The 19592-nt window shown below is 46.9% G+C and overlaps 1 protein-coding gene across 1 annotated transcript in view; it reads left to right on the top strand.

Moving 5' to 3' along the window:
• Nucleotides 1-19592, top strand: part of LOC137535368 (zinc finger protein 721-like) — a 92914-nt gene that overhangs the window by 11793 nt on the left and 61529 nt on the right. Inside the window, exons 2-3 of the mRNA XM_068257200.1 lie at nt 1105-2556; nt 13543-15570. Of these exons, the coding sequence (XP_068113301.1) occupies nt 1161-2556; nt 13543-15570 (3424 nt within the window). The 5' untranslated portion in view covers nt 1105-1160. The remainder of the gene's footprint in view (nt 1-1104; nt 2557-13542; nt 15571-19592) is intronic.

Here is a 19592-nt window from a genome sequence, read left to right as displayed (position 1 = left end):
TGTGCTGCAGTTGTGGCGTGTGGCAATAACTGATGGACTGCCGCTGTGTATGTGCTGCAGTTGTGGCGTGTGGCAATCACTGATGGACTGCCGCTGTGCACAGGCTGCAGTTGTGGCTTGTGGTAATCACTGATGGACTGCTGCTGTGCATGTGCTGCAGTTGTGGCGTGTGGCAATCACTGATGGACTGCCGCTGTGCATGTGCTGCAGTTGTGGCTTGTGATAATCACTGATGGACTGCCGCTGTGCATTTGCTGCAGCTTTGGCTTGTGGTAATCATTGATGGACTGCTGCTGTGCATGTGCTGCAGCTGTGGCTTGTGGTAACCACTGATGAGCTGCGCCTGTGCATGTGCTGCAGTTGTGGCTTGTGGTAATCACTGATGAGCTGCACCTGTGCATGTGCTGCAGTTGTAGCTTGTGGTAATCAGTGATGGGCTGCCGCTGTGCATGTGCTGCAGTTGTGGCTTGTGGTAATCAGTGATGGGCTGCCGCTGTGCATGTGCTGCAGTTGTGGCTTGTGGTAATCATTGATGGACTGCTGCTGTGCATGTGCTGCAGCTGTGGCTTGTGGTAACCACTGATGAGCTGCGCCTGTGCATGTGCTGCAGTTGTGGCTTGTGGTAATCACTGATGAGCTGCACCTGTGCATGTGCTGCAGTTGTGGCTTGTGGTAATCAGTGATGGGCTGCCGCTGTGCATGTGCTGCAGTTGTGGCTTGTGGTAATCACTGATGGACTGCCGCTGTGCATGTGCTGCAGTTGTGGCTTGTGGTTATCACTGATGGACTGCCGCTGTGCATGTGCTGCAGTTGTGGCTTGTGGCAATCACTGATGGGCTGCCGCTGTGCATGTGCTGCAGTTGTGGCTTGTGGTTATCACTGATGGACTGCCGCTGTGCATGTGCTGCAGTTGTGGCTTGCATCTGTAGGTAAATTCTGCCTGGTAGATCATTTTCAATTTGTTATTTTTGAAGCAGCTCACAAGCTTAAAATTGGCAGCGCCTCTGATCTATGGGAGATCACCAACCCCCAGCAAATTGTTATTTTGTGTTCTCTGTTTATTAATACTAATGTTTTACATATATAATTTCTTATACTTTTTAGAACTCAGATCTGAGCTCAAAGAACAAGAGACATATGTGAGGTATGATTAGCAGTCCATGAAGGAGGGTGACATGATGTGGACAATAAAAGAGGAAGAAGAAGAGACATATGTGAGGAGTGATCAGCAGTCTATGGAGGAGGGTGACATGATTAGGGCAATTAAAGAGGAAGAAGAGACATATGTGAGGAGTGATCAGCAGTCTATGGAGGAGGGTGACATGATTAGGGCAATTAAAGAGGAAGAAGAGACATATGTGAGGAGTGATCAGCAGTCTATGGAGGAGGGTGACATGATGAGGACAATTAAAGAGGAAGAAGAAGAGACATATGTGAGGAGTGATCAGCAGTCTATGGAGGAGGGTGACATGATGGGGACAATTAAAGAGGAAGAAGAAGAGACATATGTGAGGAGTGATCATCAGTCTATGGAGGAGGGTGACATGATGAGGACAATGAAAGAGGAAGAAGAGGAGACATATGTGAGGAATGATCAGCAGTCCATGGAGGAGGGTGACATGATGAGGACAATAAAAGAGGAAGAAGAAGAGACATATGTGAGGAGTGATCATCAGTCTATGGAGGAGGGTGACATGATGAGGACAATGAAAGAGGAAGAAGAGGAGACATATGTGAGGAGTGATCATCAGTCTATGGAGGAGGGTGACATGATGAGGACAATTAAAGGGAAAGAAGAAGATACATATGTGAGGAGTGATCAGCAGTCTATGGAGGAGGGTGACATGATGAGGACAATGAAAGAGGAAGAAGAAGAGACATATGTGAGGAGTGATCAGCAGTCTATGGAGGGGGGTGACATGATGGGGACAATTAAAGAGGAAGAAGAAGATACATATGTGAGGAGTGATCAGCAGACTATGGAGGAGGGTCATATGATGAAGACAATGAAGGAGGAAGAAGAGGAGACGTATGTGAGGAATGATCAGCAATCTGTTGAGGAGGGTGACATGATGGGGTCAATTAAAGAGGAAGAAGAGGAGACGTGTGTGAGGAGTGATCAGCAGTCTATGGAGGAGAGTGACATGATGAGGACAATTAAAGAAGAAGAGACATATGTGAGGAGTGATCAGCAGTCTATGGAGGAGGGTGCCATGATGGGGTCAATTAAAGAGGAAGAAGTGGAGACGTATGTGAGGAGTGATCAGCAGTTTATGGAGGAGGGTGACATGATGAGGACAATTAAAGAGGAAGAAGAGGAGATGTATGTGAGGAATGATCAGCAGTCTATGGAGGAGGGTGACATGATGAAGACCATTAAAGAAGAGGAGGAAAAAGAGACGTATGTGAGGCGTGATCAGCAGTCTGTGGAAGATTTAATAATTAGAGTGATTAAAGAAGAAGAAACATATGTGAGGAGTGATCAGCAGTCTGCAGAGGAGGGTGACATGATGGGGACAACTATAGATGAGGACCCTCTTCCAGAAAGCAGAACAGGTGAGTTAACAACTAAACATATTCAATATTTAATGATGATATGACTGTGTCACTGATCACAGACTGGCCATATTGGGGGTGTAAATGTTAGATTGTTCTCATCTAAAACTTTCTTTCTTAATTGTGTTTAATGACAGTTTACTAACAGTCACAGTACAGTCACCCTGATGGCTTTGGAGTGCCCTGTTCTGTTTTGTCACACATAGCATTACCGGCCTGTAATAAGCTGATAATGGCCACAATACATAACTGTACACAGTTTGGACACAGTAGGGGTGACTTGGTGTTACTAGCCTGTAATATGCTGATGATGGTCACTGTACATTACCAGTGTTCTCCCCAGGATCAATCAGCCGGGCGGAGCGCCCAGGTAAGATAAGTTACCGCCCGGCTGATGAAATCTCTGTCACTGCGAGCCGCACTCTTCACTGACAAGTGCCCGGCTGTCAGGATGTGCTTCTTCCCCTCTGCACACGAGATCTCGTGCTTCCCGGGCGAGCTCCTGCACTGATTGGCTCAGCGCATGGTAAGAGGTGTGACCATAGCGCTAGCTGCCGACTGTCACTGCAGAGTCCAGACTAGGCTCGTGACTGTGTATAAGCTGTGTGGGGATGTGCTGGGCAGAAACTAGAGGCAGGCAGAGCGCAATCATTGACCGGCTGAACGTGTTAATTTATGTGCACGAAGTTCAGCGTATAAAGCGGGACGAAGCAGTGCGGTGGTCTGTGATTTATAGCACAGGGGAGAAACACGTGCTGGAGTCATAGGGGAGCTGACAACAGGATGGAGAAGTGTGGTGGGCTGTGATTTATAGCAGGAGGATCCCGGGCAGGTCATGGTGAGAGATGGAATGCTGTGTGGAGTCAGCCACAATGTAAACTGCAGACTTAACTGTGTGAGAGCCAGTGGCTGTGGGAGCACATAGCTCTCTTGTTATATATGTGTGCTTGTGTCGTGAAAGTCCTGTGTCCTGACTGCAATCCTTCATAATCATAAATAAATCTTTCCTGGACTCCTATGGGTCTGTTCTGCCTATGCAAGCCAGGGAGGAGCTGCTATATATCACACAGTGCGAGACCCCTCCTCCATACAACCCAAAGAAAGATGGTTCCGTGTCCATGTTTTCAGTCATGGGTTTCCAGTCATGTACACTCAATCCACTAGCAACACAGTGTGAGGCATCTAGTATGAACCCCTCACCCACAACACCTGCACCAAGGGTGAGATCTCCCTCCCCACCTGATAGCTGTCAGTGGTATTATCTCCACCCACATCCAGTAGCACTCGGCGCAACCTTCTCCCTCACCTAGTATTACCCAGGGTGATCAAAATACCCCACCTGACACTTTTTGTGATCCTCTACAACAGGGGTCTCAAACTCCATTTGCGTCCCTTGATACAATATTTTGTGGCCCTCGCCGGCAAAAGCTTCCTTATAGTTCGCTTCAGTGCTCCCAAGTAATCCGCCGCATCCCCGCCGCTAAACGAGGGCTGCAGAGCCCCCAAATTGCCCGGGGGGCAATCCGCCGGCATTTCCTGGAAGGGGCAGAGCTTTTAGCTCTGCCCCTCCTGACGTCAATCGCCACACGGATCGCCGCCTCTCCCCGCCCCTCTCTGTGAAGGAAGAGTGAGAGGGGCGGGCAGAGGCGGCGATGCGCCGCGATTGTGAAACTCCTTATGCGGCCCAGCCTCATCCTGACTTTGCCTCCTGCGGCCCCCAGGTAAATTGAGTTTGAGACCCCTGCTCTACAAACACACACTTGTCCCAACTCCCCAGCAAACCAATCACCCACCCACCCCGCGTGAGCCTCTCCTCCACTCAATGAGCCCTTACTTCCCCACCCGGCTACTTTTTCATGCCACCCGGCTGGCAAAGATTTCTGGGGAGAACACTGCATTACCATATACAGATTGGTGACAGTAGGGGAGACTTAGTGTTACTGGCCTGCAATACTGGCTTTGCAGACAAATCATGGCAAGTGTGCCCCCTGCTTGAGTCTCTAGAAGGGTGTAAGCTGGGTGGTGTTCTGTAAGACGCACGGCCACTTGTGCTGCAGACAAATCATGACAAGTGTGTTCTCTGCCTGAGCCTCTAGAAGGGTGTAAGCTGGGGGGTGTTCTGTAAGATCTACGGCCACTTGTGCTGCAGACAAATCATGACAAGTGTGCTCCCTGCCTGAGTCTCTAGAAGGGTGTAAGCTGGGGGGGTTCTGTAAGATGCACGGCCACTTGTGCTGCAGACAAATCATGACAAGTGTGCTCCCTGCCTGAGTCTCTAGAAGGGTGTAAGCTGGGGGTTTTCTGTAAGATGCACGGCCACTTGTGCTGCAGACAAATCATGACAAGTGTGCTTCCTGCCTGAGTCTCTAGAAGGGTGTAAGCTGTAGGGGGGTCTGTAAGATGCACGGCCACTTGTGCTGCAGACAAATCATGACAAGTGTGCTCCCTGCCTGAGTCTCTAGAAGGGTGTAAGCTGGGGTGTTCTGTAAGATCTACGGCCACTTGTGCTGCAGACAAATCATGACAAGTGTGCTGCCTCCCTGCCTGAGTCTCTAGAAGGGTGTAAGCTGGGGGGTGTTCTGTAAGATGCACGGCCACTTGTGCAGCAGACAAATCATGACAAGTGGGCTCCCAGCCTGAGTCTCTAGAAGGGTGTAAGCTGGGGTGTTCTGTAAGATCTACGGCCACTTGTGCTGCAGACAAATCATGACAAGTGTGCTGCCTCCCTGCCTGAGTCTCTAGAAGGGTGTAAGCTGGGGGGTGTTCTGTAAGAGGCACGGCCACTTGTGCTGCAGACAAATCATGACAAGTGCGCTCCCTGCCTGAGTCTCTAGAAGGGTGTAAGCTGGGGGTGTTCTGTAAGATGCACGGCCACTTGTGCTGCAGACAAATCATGACAAGTGTGCTCCCTGCCTGAGTCTCTAGAAGGGTGTAAGCTGGGGGGGGGGGGGTGTTCTGTAAGACACACAGCCACTTGTGCTGCAGACAGATCATGACAAGTGTGCTCCCTGCCTGAGTCTCTAGAAGGGTGTAAGCTGGGGGGTGTTCTGTAAGACGCATGGCCACTTGTGCTGCAGACAAATCATGACAAGTGTGCTCCCTGCCTGAGTCTCTAGAAGGGTGTAAGCTGGGGGGTGTTCTGTAAGATGCACGGCCACTTGTGCTGCGGACAAGGCAGCCATATACTTAGGCCCTTATTACCGTGTAACGAATGTATAACTTGTGTGTGTCATGTATGACATATTCAGGCAGGGATCACACTTGGGGTAATTGCAGCCATTCTGCTGTGATAAATCACATGAGAATACTCAAGTAATGCTTTTGTTAAAATGTAAGTTTTTCGGCATGCGGGAGAAGAAAACGTTGTTGCTTTTTTCACACACTGCCTGCAATTCCTATTGCTGTCAGACAACCGCTGCAATGAGAATGGGAATAGGAGAGCAGCAAAGGCTAGACAGATACTGGTGATAAGGGATTTGATTATTAGGCACACAGATAGGGTCATCTGTTGAAGAAACCGTGAATGCCATACAGTGTGTTGTCTCCCAGATGCTCGGGTTCGGCATATAGCGGAACGCATTGGCAGATTATTGGGTGGGGCTGGGGAAGACCCGGCTGTCATGGTACGCATTAGTAACAATGACAAAGTTAATGGGAGATGGAAGGTCCTCAAAAATGACTTTCAGCTACTTGGAGATAAACTTAAAGCAAAGACCTCCAAGGTGGTATTTTCGGAAATACTACCAGTGCCACGCGCTACATCTGAGAGACAGAGGGAGCTTAGGGAGTTAAATAAGTGGCTGAGAAATTGGTGCAGGAAGGGGAAGGGGGGTTGTTCCTGGAGAACTGGGCTGACTTTGCAGTTGGCTACAGGTTCTTCTCCCCAATGCAGCAGGGATGGGCTACACCTAAATGGGGAGGGTGCAGCTGCATTGGGGAGAAGTTGGCTAAATGGTTAGAGGAGAAAAATCTCAATGTGTTGACAAGATAAGGTAAAAAAAACAGTTATAGCCTAATATTACCGGGAATGGATAGGGGGTGGGGGTGGGGGCAGTGTAAAAACTAAGGAGGTAGTGCAAAGTTCATGAAGCCCATTAAATGTAACCAAAATTGGAAAATGTGGTGGTAAAAATATTAAGTACATGGTAAACAATGCTAGGAGAATTGCTAATAAAATGGAGGAACTAAAGTTCGTTCTGATCGACAAAGGCTATGACATTGTGGGAATAACAGAGACATGGATGGATGAAAGCCATGACTGGATAGCAAATTTAGAGGGATACAATGTGTTTAGGAAGGACAGAGCAGGGAGAAAAGGTGGAGGGGTTTGTCTCTTTGTTAAAAACTCTTTTACAGCTGCCATGAACGATGAACTGGATGAAGATTGTGAAGATGTGGATTCTGTTTGGGTAAATATTCATGGTGGAAATAATGGTTGGTAATTGCTTATTGGGGTGTGCTTCATGTCGCAATATATTCATGATGCTGCTGAATGGCAAATACTACAGCAGATTGAAAGAACTGCAAGTAAAAGTGAGGTCATAGTTATGGGTGACTTCAACTATCCAGACATTGATTGGGATATTGAAACTACTTATTCCAGTAAAAGTGGCAGATTTCTGTCAACCCTACAGAACAATTGACCAGATAAAAGACCAGATAAGGTATCAAATGTGCAGGTTCAAGAACATTTGGGGAATAGTGGTCACAACATAACGTTTGATCTGGTGATTGATAGGTCACAGAACAGCGGAGCATCTAAAACTATAAAGTTTAGAGAAGCAAACTTAAGTCAACCCCGGCAGGCACTAAGTTCGCTGGACTGGGATAAAATAATACAAGGGAAGAACACTGAAGGAAATATTCCATATGGAAACAAAATGTCTAGGAATAACAAAAACTGCCTCTTTGGATGAATGGAAAGGTTAGAGATAAAATGAAGTGGAAAAAGAATGCTTATAAGGCCTTAAAACAGGAGGGGACCGAGGCTGCATAAAGCAATTATAAGGAGTGCAATAAAAGTTGTAAAAAAGAAATTAGGGTGGCAAAGATTGAAGCTGAAAATCAAATCGCTAGGGATATCAAATCTAACCCAAAGAAGTTTTAATATTAATTTATTAAATTAATTTTAATATTAAATATTCAATGCAGGAAGAAGTGAAGGCAAGACTAAATAAAATAAAAATGGATAAGGCACCTGGCCTGGATGGCATGCATCTTCGGGTCCTAAGGGAATTAAGTTCAGTTATTGATAAACTTCGAATAGTGACTCCGTTTCAACTGGCAGAGTTCCAATAGACTGGTTTACAGCCCACAATTTTCCCATTATTTAAAGTGACACTGAAGCGGAAAAAAAATTATGATATAATGAATTGATTGTGTAGTACGGATAACCATTTATGCCGCCTGGACATGATCCTCACGTCCAGGCGGCTGTCGCAATACTGATGCGCGCTCCCGCTGGCACGCCCGCGCGCCCCGTGCTGTCCCCAGGTAGCCCAGGGATCAATCAATAGGAACATGGTTCCTGTTAATTGATCCGAGTCCCCAGCAGAAAAACCGACGGCCTCTCATAAGAAGCCTTGGTCTTTCTGGAAAAAAAAGTTTGCATCCTCTATATGCTTCCGAGAAGCTAGGAGGACTGGAAAGATAAACAAATTTACTGTGGCCATCTTGTGGCCAAATAGTAAACTACATCTACATACTGTTTTTAGTACAAGAAACACATACTGTATTGCATTTAACATTAACTGTTTATTTCCCACACCAAAAATTACCCAAATAAAATTTTTAATGAAAAAAAAATTACAATGAAAAAAAAAAAAACAAAGAACATAAATAGTTACTTAAGGGTCTGAACTTTTTAAATATGCATATGAAGAGGGTATATTACGACCATTTTTTAAATTATAAGCTTGTAAATAGTGATGGACGCAAAACTGAAAAAAATGCACCTTTATTTCCAAATAAAATATTGGCACCATAAATTGTGATGGGGACAAAATGTAAATGGTGTAATAACCAAGAGAAATGCGCAAATAAAATACATAGGTTTTAATTATGGTAGCATGTAATATTTTAAAGCTATAATGGCCGAAAACTAAGAAATAATGACTTTTTTCCCATTTTTTTCTTACTTTTACTGTTAAAATGCATTTAAAAAACAATAATTCTTAGCAAAATGTACCACCTAAAGAAAGCCTAATTAGTGGCGGAAAAAACAAGATATAGATCAATTCATTGTGATAATTATTGATAAAGTTATTAGCGAATAAATGGGAGGTGAAAATTGCTTTGTTGCATATGGTAAAAAATCCCTGCGGTCTGAAATGGTTAATAGAACATTAGTAGCACACAAAAAAAAAAAAAAAAAAAAAAAAAAGTTAGTCATGTTTATTTTCAGTTATATAGTTGTTGTTTTTTTTTTTTTTTTTTTTTTGGTAACATGGCATCATTCTCTAATATTTGCAGTTTACACACTATGCTCAGCACTCTTAATTATTAAGATGTGGAATGTATTGCCACAGGAAGCAGTTATGGCAAATTCTATATCTGCACTTAAAGGGGGCTTAGATGCAGTGCAGTTTCTAGGCTAAAATACACCCAGGGCGAGGGTGTAAAAATTGCGCAGGTCTAGTTGCACTTAGTATAGGTCCCCCCAGTGTAGGTATCCAAGAATAGGTACCCCAGTATAGGGAGCCAGCTATAGGTCCCCCCAGTATAGGTAGCCAGGCGTAGGTGAGCCAATTTAGTTGCCCCCGGTATAGGTTAGCCAGGTAGGTGCCTCCAGTATAGGTGCCTCCAGTATAGTTGCCCCCAGTATAGGTTAGATAGGCAGGCGTCCCCAGTATAAGTTAGATAGGTAGGTGCCCCAGTACAGGTTATCTAGGTGGGTGCCTCTAATATAGGTAGCTAGAATAGTTTCCCCCAGCATAGGTTAGATAGGGAGGTGCCTCCAATACAGGTTGCCAGTATAATTGCCACCTGTATAGGCTAGCTAGGTAGGTAGGTGCCCCCAATACAGATTAGATAAGTAAGTGCCCCCAGTATAGGTTAGATAGGTAGCTGACCCCCAGTATAGACTAATTAGGTAGGTGCCCCCAGTATAGGTTAGATTAGATAGCTGCCCCCTAGTATAGGTTAGTTTAGGTAGCTGCCCCCCATAATGGAGGGGGGAGCCGGACCCACGGGGAGGGCAGCCTGACCTCTCCCTCCCTTCCTCTCCCTCCCTTCCTCTCCTCTCCCGGGCCGCCCTCTGTGCTCCCCCCTCAGATGCAGAGTGAGCAGGAAGCGCTGTATACAACTCGCCTCCCTGCGTTCCAATCGCCGCTCTCTCACCGCCAGTCTCCTCTGTGCATACACTCTGAAACACATGCTGCTTCTGGCTAAACAGGAAGCAGCGTGTGTATCAGCGTGTATGCAGAGAGGAGACTGTCGGCGAGAGAGAAGCGATTGGAACGCAGGGAGGTGAGTTGTATACAGCCCTTCCTGCTCACTCTGCATCTGAGGGGGGAGCACGGAGGGAGGCCCGGGAGAGGAGAGGAAGGGAGGGAGAGGTCGGGCTGCCCTCCCCGTTGCTCCGGCTCCCCCCTCCATTACAGCGCCCCCCTCCCAACAGCGCTGAGGGCGGTGGCACGGCCGGCACGGCCCTAGAAACGGGCATGCTTAGATGCTTTCCTTGCATTGAAAGACATCCATGGCTATAATTACTAGGTAATGCCCAGTGGTGTTGATCCAGGGATTTTATCTGTTTGCCATCTGGAGTCCGGAAGAAATTTTTTCCCTTTGGGGCTAATTGGACCTTGCCTTGTAAGGGTCTTTCGCCTTCCTCTGGATCAACAGGGATATGTGAGGGAGCAGGCTGGTGTTGTACTTTATTTTCTGGTTGAACTCGATGGACGTATGTCTTGTTTCAACCCAAATAACTATGTAACTGCTGCCAGCTGGCCATCGTGCGGAAAACGAAAAGTATTATTTGCCAAAAACCAGCAGCCATTTTCAGCGAACTCAGGTGTCATCCCTGCCTCACTGTAACAATGTGTGTGAAGCATGTTCTGATGTCTCTGTATGTGTGTTAGTGTCTGTTGTAAATAAAGTTGGTTTAAATGAAAAAGTAAAGTGTATTTGTTTGGTTGGTATGGACTGAGCATGTGCAGATATGACATCATATGCACACCTCCCAACTTTTGAAGCCAGAAAAAATGGACACTAAGACCCACCCCTTCCACACCATTCGCTATGACCATTTTGCAGCCATGTGCCCCTTATACAGCTCCTTTGTTTCTACTGGTCCCCCTCCCACACCTAAACCATTCCTTGCTGCCTAGTAATCCCCTCTTCCCCAGTACAGTTTCCCTGCTGGTGGGTTTCCGCTTGCCTCCCCAACAGCTTCCCTCCTCCCTCTCCCACAGCTTCCCCAGTGGTGGTGGGCTCCTCTCTCTCTCCCCTACAGCTTCCCTGGTGGTGGTGTGCTTCCCCCCTCCCTCCCTCCACAGCTTCCCTGGTGGTGGTGGGCTCCCCCCCCCTCCCTCCACAGCTTCCCTGGGGGTGGCTGGCTTCTCCCTTGCCCCCACAGCTTCCCTGGTGGTGGCTGGCTTCTCCCTCCCTCCACAGCTTCCCTGGTGGTGGCTGGCTTCTCCCTTGCCCCCACAGCTTCCATGGTGGTGGTGGGCTTCCCCCCTCCCTTCCACAGCTTCCCTGGTGGTGTTGGGCTTCCCCCCTCCCTCCACAGCTTCCCTGGTGGTGGTGTTCTCCCTCCCTCCCTCCACAGCTTCCCTGGTGGTGGTGGTGGGCTTCCCCTCCTCCACAGCTTCCCTGGTGGTGGTGGTGGGCTTCCCCTCCTCTACAGCTTCCCTGGTTGTGGTGGTGGTGGGCTTCCCCTTCTCTACAGCTTCCCTGGTGGTGGTGGGCTCCCCCTTCCCATCTGCACAGCTTCCCTGGTTGTGGTGGTGGTGGTGGGCTTCCCCTTCTCTACAGCTTCCCTGGTGGTGGTGGGCTCCCCCTTTCCATCTGCACAGCTTCCCTGGTGGTGGTGGTGGTGGGCTTCCCCTCCTCTACAGCTTCCCTGGTGGTGGTGGGCTCCCCCTTCCCATCTGCACAGCTTCCCTGGTGGTGGTGTTAGTGCCCCCCTCCTGTGCTCCCCCCACTTGTCAGTATAAGTGCAGAGTATGGTGATGTAGTAGCCTTGCATCTCTTACCTCTCTAGCACTGTGAATTCTCCAGCCACTGACCCCCTTAGTGTCCGGCATCTCCATTTCCTCATATCATTATGCGACACACGAGAAGATGCCGGGCACTAGAGGCAGCGGTGACAGGGAGGTTCAAAGTGATGTAGAGGTGAGATATGCACGGCTTTCATTGCACAATACTCTGCATTTATACTGCACACATAGATCACCTAGAACACACAGTACGGTCACACAGGTGTTAATGTGACATGGTAACAGTACACGCTGATCACACAGCAGGCAGTGACCAGCAAAGGGGTATTGCCACAAATGTCTGCCACACTGTTCTTTTTGGCAAACTGATCTCACCGATAAGACAGTATGGTCGGTGACACCGGTCCTGCTGTAATGCTGTATGAGGGAAACACAGCATGCGTCGTGTCACAAGTGTCACACACGAAATTACTTCTGCACAGGGCGGCGGGCTGTATCCGTGAGACAGCCACACACTATACTGTATATGGTGGTGTTGTGTTACTACAGCACATCACAAGAAAGCAACTACCAATAATAACTACAGCAGGGTAATGTCTCTGTCAGTCTTTAAAAGGATTTTTGTGGTTAGGAAGAGTCCTCAAATAGACTATTGGGGGGTCCCCTTGTTGGGAAGCAGATATACAGCACAATATTACAATTCAGCCTCTCTAACACTGTCCCTCTATCTTCAGCAGCAGAAGCACCTCTCCTTACACTGACTGCTACACAGCACTATATCACATTACAGCCTCTCTAACACTGTCCCTGTATCAGCAGCAGCAGCTCCTCCCCCTACACTGACTGCTACACAGCACTATATCACACTACAGCCTCTCTAACACTGTCCCTGTATCAGCAGCAGCAGCTCCTTTCCCTACACTGACTGCTACACAGCACTATATCACACTACAGCCTCTCTAACACTGTCCCTGTATCAGCAGCAGCAGCTCCTCCTCCTACACTGACTGCTACACAGCACTATATCACACTACAGCCTCTATAACACTGTCCTTGTATCAGCAGCAGCAGCAGCAGCTCCTCCCCCTACACTGACTGCTACACAGCACTATATCACACTACAGCCTCTCTAACACTGTCCTTGTATCAGCAGCAGCAGCTCCTCCCCCTACACTGACTGCTACACAGCACTATATCACACTACAGCCTCTCTAACACTGTCCCTGTATCAGCAGCAGCTCCTTCCCCTACACTGACTGCTACACAGCACTATATCACACTACAGCCTCTCTTACACTGTCCCTGTATCAGCAGCAGCAGCTCCTCTCCGGACACTGACTGCATGCCAATTTAATGCAAATGTGCAATGAAGATAAGGGAATTGGTCGGCACCTGATGCTACTTTGCAGCCTATGGGGGGGGGGGGGGGGGGTCAGGTGACTTACTGTGCCTCCAGGCAACCAGACACCAATCGTAGAACCAATCAGAAGGAAAAGTCCGGGCACCAGATAAGCTGCAGATCACCACTTTATTTCTTCCCCCATCCAAACGTACTGATAAACAACAAACACAGCGTTTCACGAGACGAGCTCGCTTCCTCAGAGACCAGGTGATCTGCAGCTTATCTGGTGTCCAGACTTTTCCTTATGATTGGTTCTACAATTGCTATATGCAAATGTGCAGCTGCTGCACTTGGTTCATTTCTAATCTGCATAAACTTTGCATCAACTTGGAAATATCAGCAGCTCTCTGACCATCCCTAATGATAATTCTTCCTCCCCTCAGAATTCTCTAACAGGAAGTGATGATGTTTCTCTATTTGCAGCGCGGAGTCCCAGCATCAGGAATCTCTCAGAGACTCGTCTTTCTGTATCCATAGACTGTACAACGGATGATGATGTCACTGGACAAGAGTCTCCTGCAGAGATCCTGGTTGCCGACCAAGAGAGATCGCACACTAGAGAGAAGCCCTTTTTATGTGCTGAGTGTGGGAAATGTTTTGCTAAAAAATCAGATCTTGTTATTCATGAGAGATCCCACAATGGTGAGAAGCCCTATTCGTGTGCTGAGTGTGGGAAATGTTTTGTATCCAAAGCAGGCCTTCTATATCATGAGAGATCTCACACTGGGGAGAAGCCCTATTCATGTGCTGAGTGTGGGAAATGTTTTGTATCCAAAGCAGGCCTTCTATATCATGAGAGCTCTCACGCAGGTGAGAAGCCCTATTCATGTGCTGTGTGTGGAAAATGTTTTGGGCATAAAGTACACCTTTTAAGACATGAGAGATCCCACACAGGTGAGAAGCTTTTTTCATGTGCTGAGTGTGGGAAATGTTTTGTTCAAAAATCATATCTTGTTATTCATGAGAGATCCCACACTGGTGAGAAGCCCTTTTCATGTAGAGAGTGTGAAAAATGTTTTGTATCCAAAGCAGGCCTTCTATATCATGAGAGATCTCACGCAGGTGAGAAGCCCTATTCATGTGCTGTGTGTGGAAAATGTTTTGGGCATAAAGGACATCTTTTAAGACATGAGAGATCTCACACAGGTGAGAAGCCCTTTTCATGTGCTGAGTGTGGGAAATGTTTTCGGCGGAAAGGACACCTTTTAAGCCATGAGAGATCCCACACAGCTGACAAGCAGTTTTCATGTTCTGAGTGTGGGAAATGTTTTGGATTGAAAGGAAGCCTTGTCAAACATGAGAGCTCTCACACAGGTGAGAAGCCCTATTCATGTGCTGAGTGTGGGAAATGTTTTGGATGGAAAGGAAACCTTGTCAAACATGAGAGATTGCACACAGGTGAGAAGCCATTTTCATGTGCCGAGTGTGGGAAATGTTTTGGGAATAAAGGACACCTTTTAATACATGAGAGATCGCACACAGGTGAGAAGCCATTTTCGTGTGCCGAGTGTGGGAAATGTTTTCGAGAGAAAGGAAATCTTGTCAGCCATGAGAGATCTCACACAGGTGAGAAGCCCTTTTCATGTCCTGAGTGTGGGAAATGTTTTCAGCGGAAAGGAAACCTTTTAAGCCATGAGAGATGCCATACAGGTGAGAAGCCATTTTCGTGTGCTGAGTGTGGGAAATGTTTTGTAGAGAAAGGAAACCTCGTCAAACATGAGAGATCCCACACAGGGGAGAAGCCCTTTTCATGTCCTGAGTGTGGGAAATGTTTTGGACATAAAGGAAACCTCGTCAAACATGAGAGATACCACTCAGTTGAGAAGCTCTTTTCATGTCCTGAGTGTGGGAAATGTTTTGGAGAGAAAGGAGACCTCAAAAAACATGAGCGATCCCACACAGGTGAGAAGCCCTATTCATGTCCTGAGTGTGGGAAATGTTTTGGAGAGAAAGGAGACCTCAAAAAACATGAGCGATCCCACACAGGTGAGAAGCCCTATTCATGTGCTGAGTGTGGGAAATGTTTTGTGCAGAAAGGAAACCTTTTAAGCCATGAGAGATCCCACACAGGTGAGAAGCCCTATTCATGTGCTGAGTGTGGGAAATGTTTTGGGCAGAAAGGAAACCTTTTAAAACATGAGAGATCCCACACAGGTGAGAAGCCCTATTCGTGTGCTGAGTGTGGGAAATGTTTTGGAGAGAAAGGAAATCTTGTCAGCCATGAGAGATCTCACACTGGTGAGAAGCCCTATTCATGTGCTGAGTGTGGGAAATGTTTTAGGCGGAAAGGAAATCTTTTAAGCCATGAGAGATCCCACACAGGTGAGAAGCCCTATTCGTGTGCTGAGTGTGGGAAATGTTTTGGAGAGAAAGGAAACCTCTCCAAACATGAGAGATCCCACACAGGTGAGAAGCCCTATTCGTGTGCTGAGTGTGGGAAATGTTTTGAACGTAAATCTCTGCTTGTGAGACACGTGTGTTGAATGTGGGAAATGATTTGACCATAAGTTTTCTTTTCCAGTGTTTCTTTTACTTCTTGCAAAGCGCACATGGCAGCATTTGTACACTGAATCTCGAGGACTTTTTCATGCGGTGAATTGGATTGTTGCTGCTCTTTGACTGTCTATAGTACAGACCAAAAGTTTGGACACACCTTCTCATCCAAAGAGTTTTCTTTATTTTCATGACTATGAACATTGTAGATTCACACTGAAGGCATCCAAACTATGAATTAACACATGTGGAAGTATAGTACATAACCAAAAAGTGTTAAAGAACTGAAAATGTCATATTCTAGGTTCTTCAAAGTAGCCACCTTTTGCTTTGATTACTGCTTTGCACACTCTTGGCATTCTCTTGATGAGCTTCAAGAGGTAGTCACCATGTATTTAAGGAGTTCCCAGAGATGCTTAGCATTTGTTGGCCCTTTTGCCTTCACTCTGCGGTCCAGCTCACCCCAAACCATCTCGATTGGGTTCAGGTCTGGCGACTGTGGAGGCCAGGTCATCTGGCGCAGCACCCCATCACTCTCCTTCCTGGTCAAATAGCCCTTACACAGCCTGGAGGTGTGTTTGGGGTCATTGTCCTGTTGAAAAATAAATGATTGTCCAACTAAACACAAACCGGATGGAATAGCATGCCGCTGCAAGATGCTGTGGTAGCCATGCTGGTTCAGTATACCTCCAATTTTGAATAAATCCCCAACACTGTCACCAGCAAAGCACCCCCACACCATCACACCGCCTCTTCCATGTCTCACAGTGGGAACCAGGCATGTAGAGACCATCCGTTCACCTTTTCTGCGTCGCACAAAGACACGGTGGTTGGAACCAAAAATTTCAATTTTTGAGTCATCAGACCAAAGCACAGATTGCCACTGGTCTAATGTCCATTCCTTGTGTTCTTTAGCCCAAACAAGTCTCTTCTGCTTGTTGCCTGTACTTAGCAGTGGTTTCCTAGCAGATATTCTACCATAAAGGCCTGATTCACACAGTCTCCTCTTAACAGTTGTTCTAGAGATGTGTCTGCTGCTAGAACTCTGTGTGGCATTGCTCTGGTCTCTAATCTGAGCTGCTGTTAACCTGCGATTTCTGAGGCTGGTGACTCGGATGAATTTATCCTCCGCAGCAGAGGTGACTCTTGGTCTTCCTTTCCTGGGCGTGGTCCGCATGTGAGCCAGTTTCTTTGTAGCTAAGACAAAGGGACACCGAGAGCCCAATATAGTGTAGTATGCACTGGACAATGTGGAATGTTAGTACAGTGAGGTAAATATACTCACAAACATGGGTTACCACTAAGGCAACCACTGTGTAGGCAGGTGAGGAGATTAGTCCTGTCCTCACTCAGGATGAAAAAGTAGCTCTCTGTAGTACAGGAAAAGTAGGGCTTAGTACCCCTCCACCAGGGGTGGACTTGATATGTAGATAACGGAACAGAGGCGCCAGCAGGATATAAACATATATTAAAAGTTCTAAAAATGCTATGGAGGTAGCGGTGGACTCACTTCCCGAAAGCAGACACGTAACAACTGTCTGACAAGCATCAAAACATTTATTTATAAATACCCCAAAGGTGCGACGCGTTTTGCAGGCAAAGCCCGCTTCCTCAGGCAATAGAAGGGGATCACAAACAGAGGTGCTAAACCCGTCCTACACGAGCTACTGTTTGTGATCCCCTTCTATTGCCTGAGGAAGCGGGCTTTGCCTGCGAAACGCGTCGCACCTTTGGGGTATTTATAAATAAATGTTTTGATGCTTGTCAGACAGTTGTTACGTGTCTGCTTTCGGGAAGTGAGTCCACCGCTACCTCCATAGCATTTTTAGAACTTTTAATATATGTTTATAACCTGCTGGCGCCTCTGTTCCGTGATCTACAGTTTCTTTGTAGCGTTTGATGGTTTTTGAAACTGCACTTGGGGACACTTTCAAAGTTTTCCCAATTTTTCGAACTGACTGACCTTCATTTCTTAACCACCCTGGCGTTCTGATTAAATCGCCAGGGTGGCTGCGGGAGGGTTTTTATTAAATAAAAAAAAAACTATTTCATGCAGCCAACTGAAAGTTGGCTGCATGAAAGCCCACTAGAGGGCGCTCTGGAGGCGTTCTTCCGATCGCCTCCGGCGGCCAGAAGTAACACGGAAGGCCGCAATAAGCGGCCTTCCGTGTTTCGCTTACCTCGTCGCCATGGCGACGAGCGGAGTGACGTCATGGACGTCAGCCGACGTCCTGACGTCAGCCGCCTCCGATCCAGCCCTTAGCGCTGGCCGGAACTGTTTGTTCCGGCTACGCTGGGCTCGGGCGGCTGGGGGGACCCTCTTTCGCCGCTGCACGCGGCGGATCGCCGCGCTGCAGCGGCGATCAGGCAGCACACGCGGCTGGCAAAGTGCCGGCTGCGTGTGCTGCTTTTTATTTCATTAAAATCGGCCCAGCAGGGCCTGAGCGGCAGCCTCTGGCGGTGTTGGACGAGCTGAGCTCGTCCAGACCGCTCAGCAGGTTAAAGTAATGATGGCCACTCGTTTTTCTTTACTTAGCTGCTTTTTTCTTACCATAATACAAATTCTAACAATCTATTCAGTAGAACTATTAGCTGTGTATCCACCTGACTTCTCCACAACACAACTGATGGTCCCAACCCCATTTATAAGGCAAGAAATCCCACTTATTAAACCTGACAGGGCACAGCTGTGAAGTGAAAACCTTTTAAGGTGACTACCTCTTGAAGCTCATCAAGAGAATGCCAAGAGTGTGCAAAGCAGTAATCAAAGCAAAAGGTGGCTACTTTGAAGAACCTAGAATATGACATATTTTCAGTTGTTTCACACTTCTTGGTTATGTACTATACTTCCACATGTGTTAATTCATAGTTTGGATGCCTTCAGTGAGAATCTACAATGTTCATAGTCATGAAAATAAAGAAAACTCTTTGAATGAGACGGTGTGTCCAAACTTTTGGTCTGTACTGTATATCAAACTCTTTCGACTCCTCGTCAGGCATTTACAGGTTGTGGCATTGGCTGGTTGAACGCTGTGCTACCACATATTGTGCGTTTGTTGAGAGTTTACTTGGTGTTTAATAGGTATCTTGACAGAAAGGAAAATGAACCTGGAACCTTTCTTCTACTGTGCGGAGAGTATGAAGAGTGCTGGAGTGTGTGCTGCTCCCCCCAGGCCCCTGTAAGCCCCAATGCAAAGCAAATTAACAGACAGCAGTAACTGGGATGGAAGCTGTGGCTTCCCTGGAAAGTACAACTTCAGTTAAATACAATATGTGCAAAAATATTTTGCATGAAACCAGGGAACTAAACACTCAGCAGTTTCATACTCCTGTGAGGCGTTATGTGATGTTATCTATAGAAATGGTGCATTTGCCTCTGAAGACAAAAACATGTGCAAAAGTTGAGGATGCAAGGACTGGGGAAGAGTATGTGTGCATAGATAGGGAACTGGCTAATGGACAGAAAACAAAGAGTTGTGGTCAATGGATCATACTCAGAATGGGAGACTGTTAGCAGTGGGGTCCCACAGGGGTCTGTTCTGGGTCCAGTGCTCTTCAATTTATTTATTAATGACCTAGTAGATGCAGTAGTGAGCAATGTTGCTATTTTTGCAGATGATACAAAATTGTGCAGAATCATTAACTCTCAGGAAGATAGTGTCATATTGCAACAGGATCTGGATAGGATGGCTATATGGGCACATACATGGCAGATGAAATTCAATGTTGACAAATGTAAGGTCATGCATTTTGGACGTACTAATGGTCTAGCACCATACAAAATAAATGGGATACAGTTGGGGACATCAAACTTGGAGAAGGACTTAGGAGTACTCATTGACAACAAGTTAAATAATCGTACTCAATGCCAAGCAGCTGCAGCTAAAGCTAACAAAATTTTGGGATGCATTAAAAGGGAAATAAAAACTCGAGATGCTAGCATAATATTGCCCCTGTTTAACTCTCTAGTAAGGCCACAT

Source organism: Hyperolius riggenbachi, chromosome 10, assembly GCF_040937935.1.
Source record: "Hyperolius riggenbachi isolate aHypRig1 chromosome 10, aHypRig1.pri, whole genome shotgun sequence".
Classification (NCBI taxonomy): Eukaryota; Metazoa; Chordata; class Amphibia; order Anura; family Hyperoliidae; genus Hyperolius; species Hyperolius riggenbachi.
Note: the sequence above shows the minus strand (reverse complement) of the source record. Positions and strands in the feature narration are given on the sequence as shown.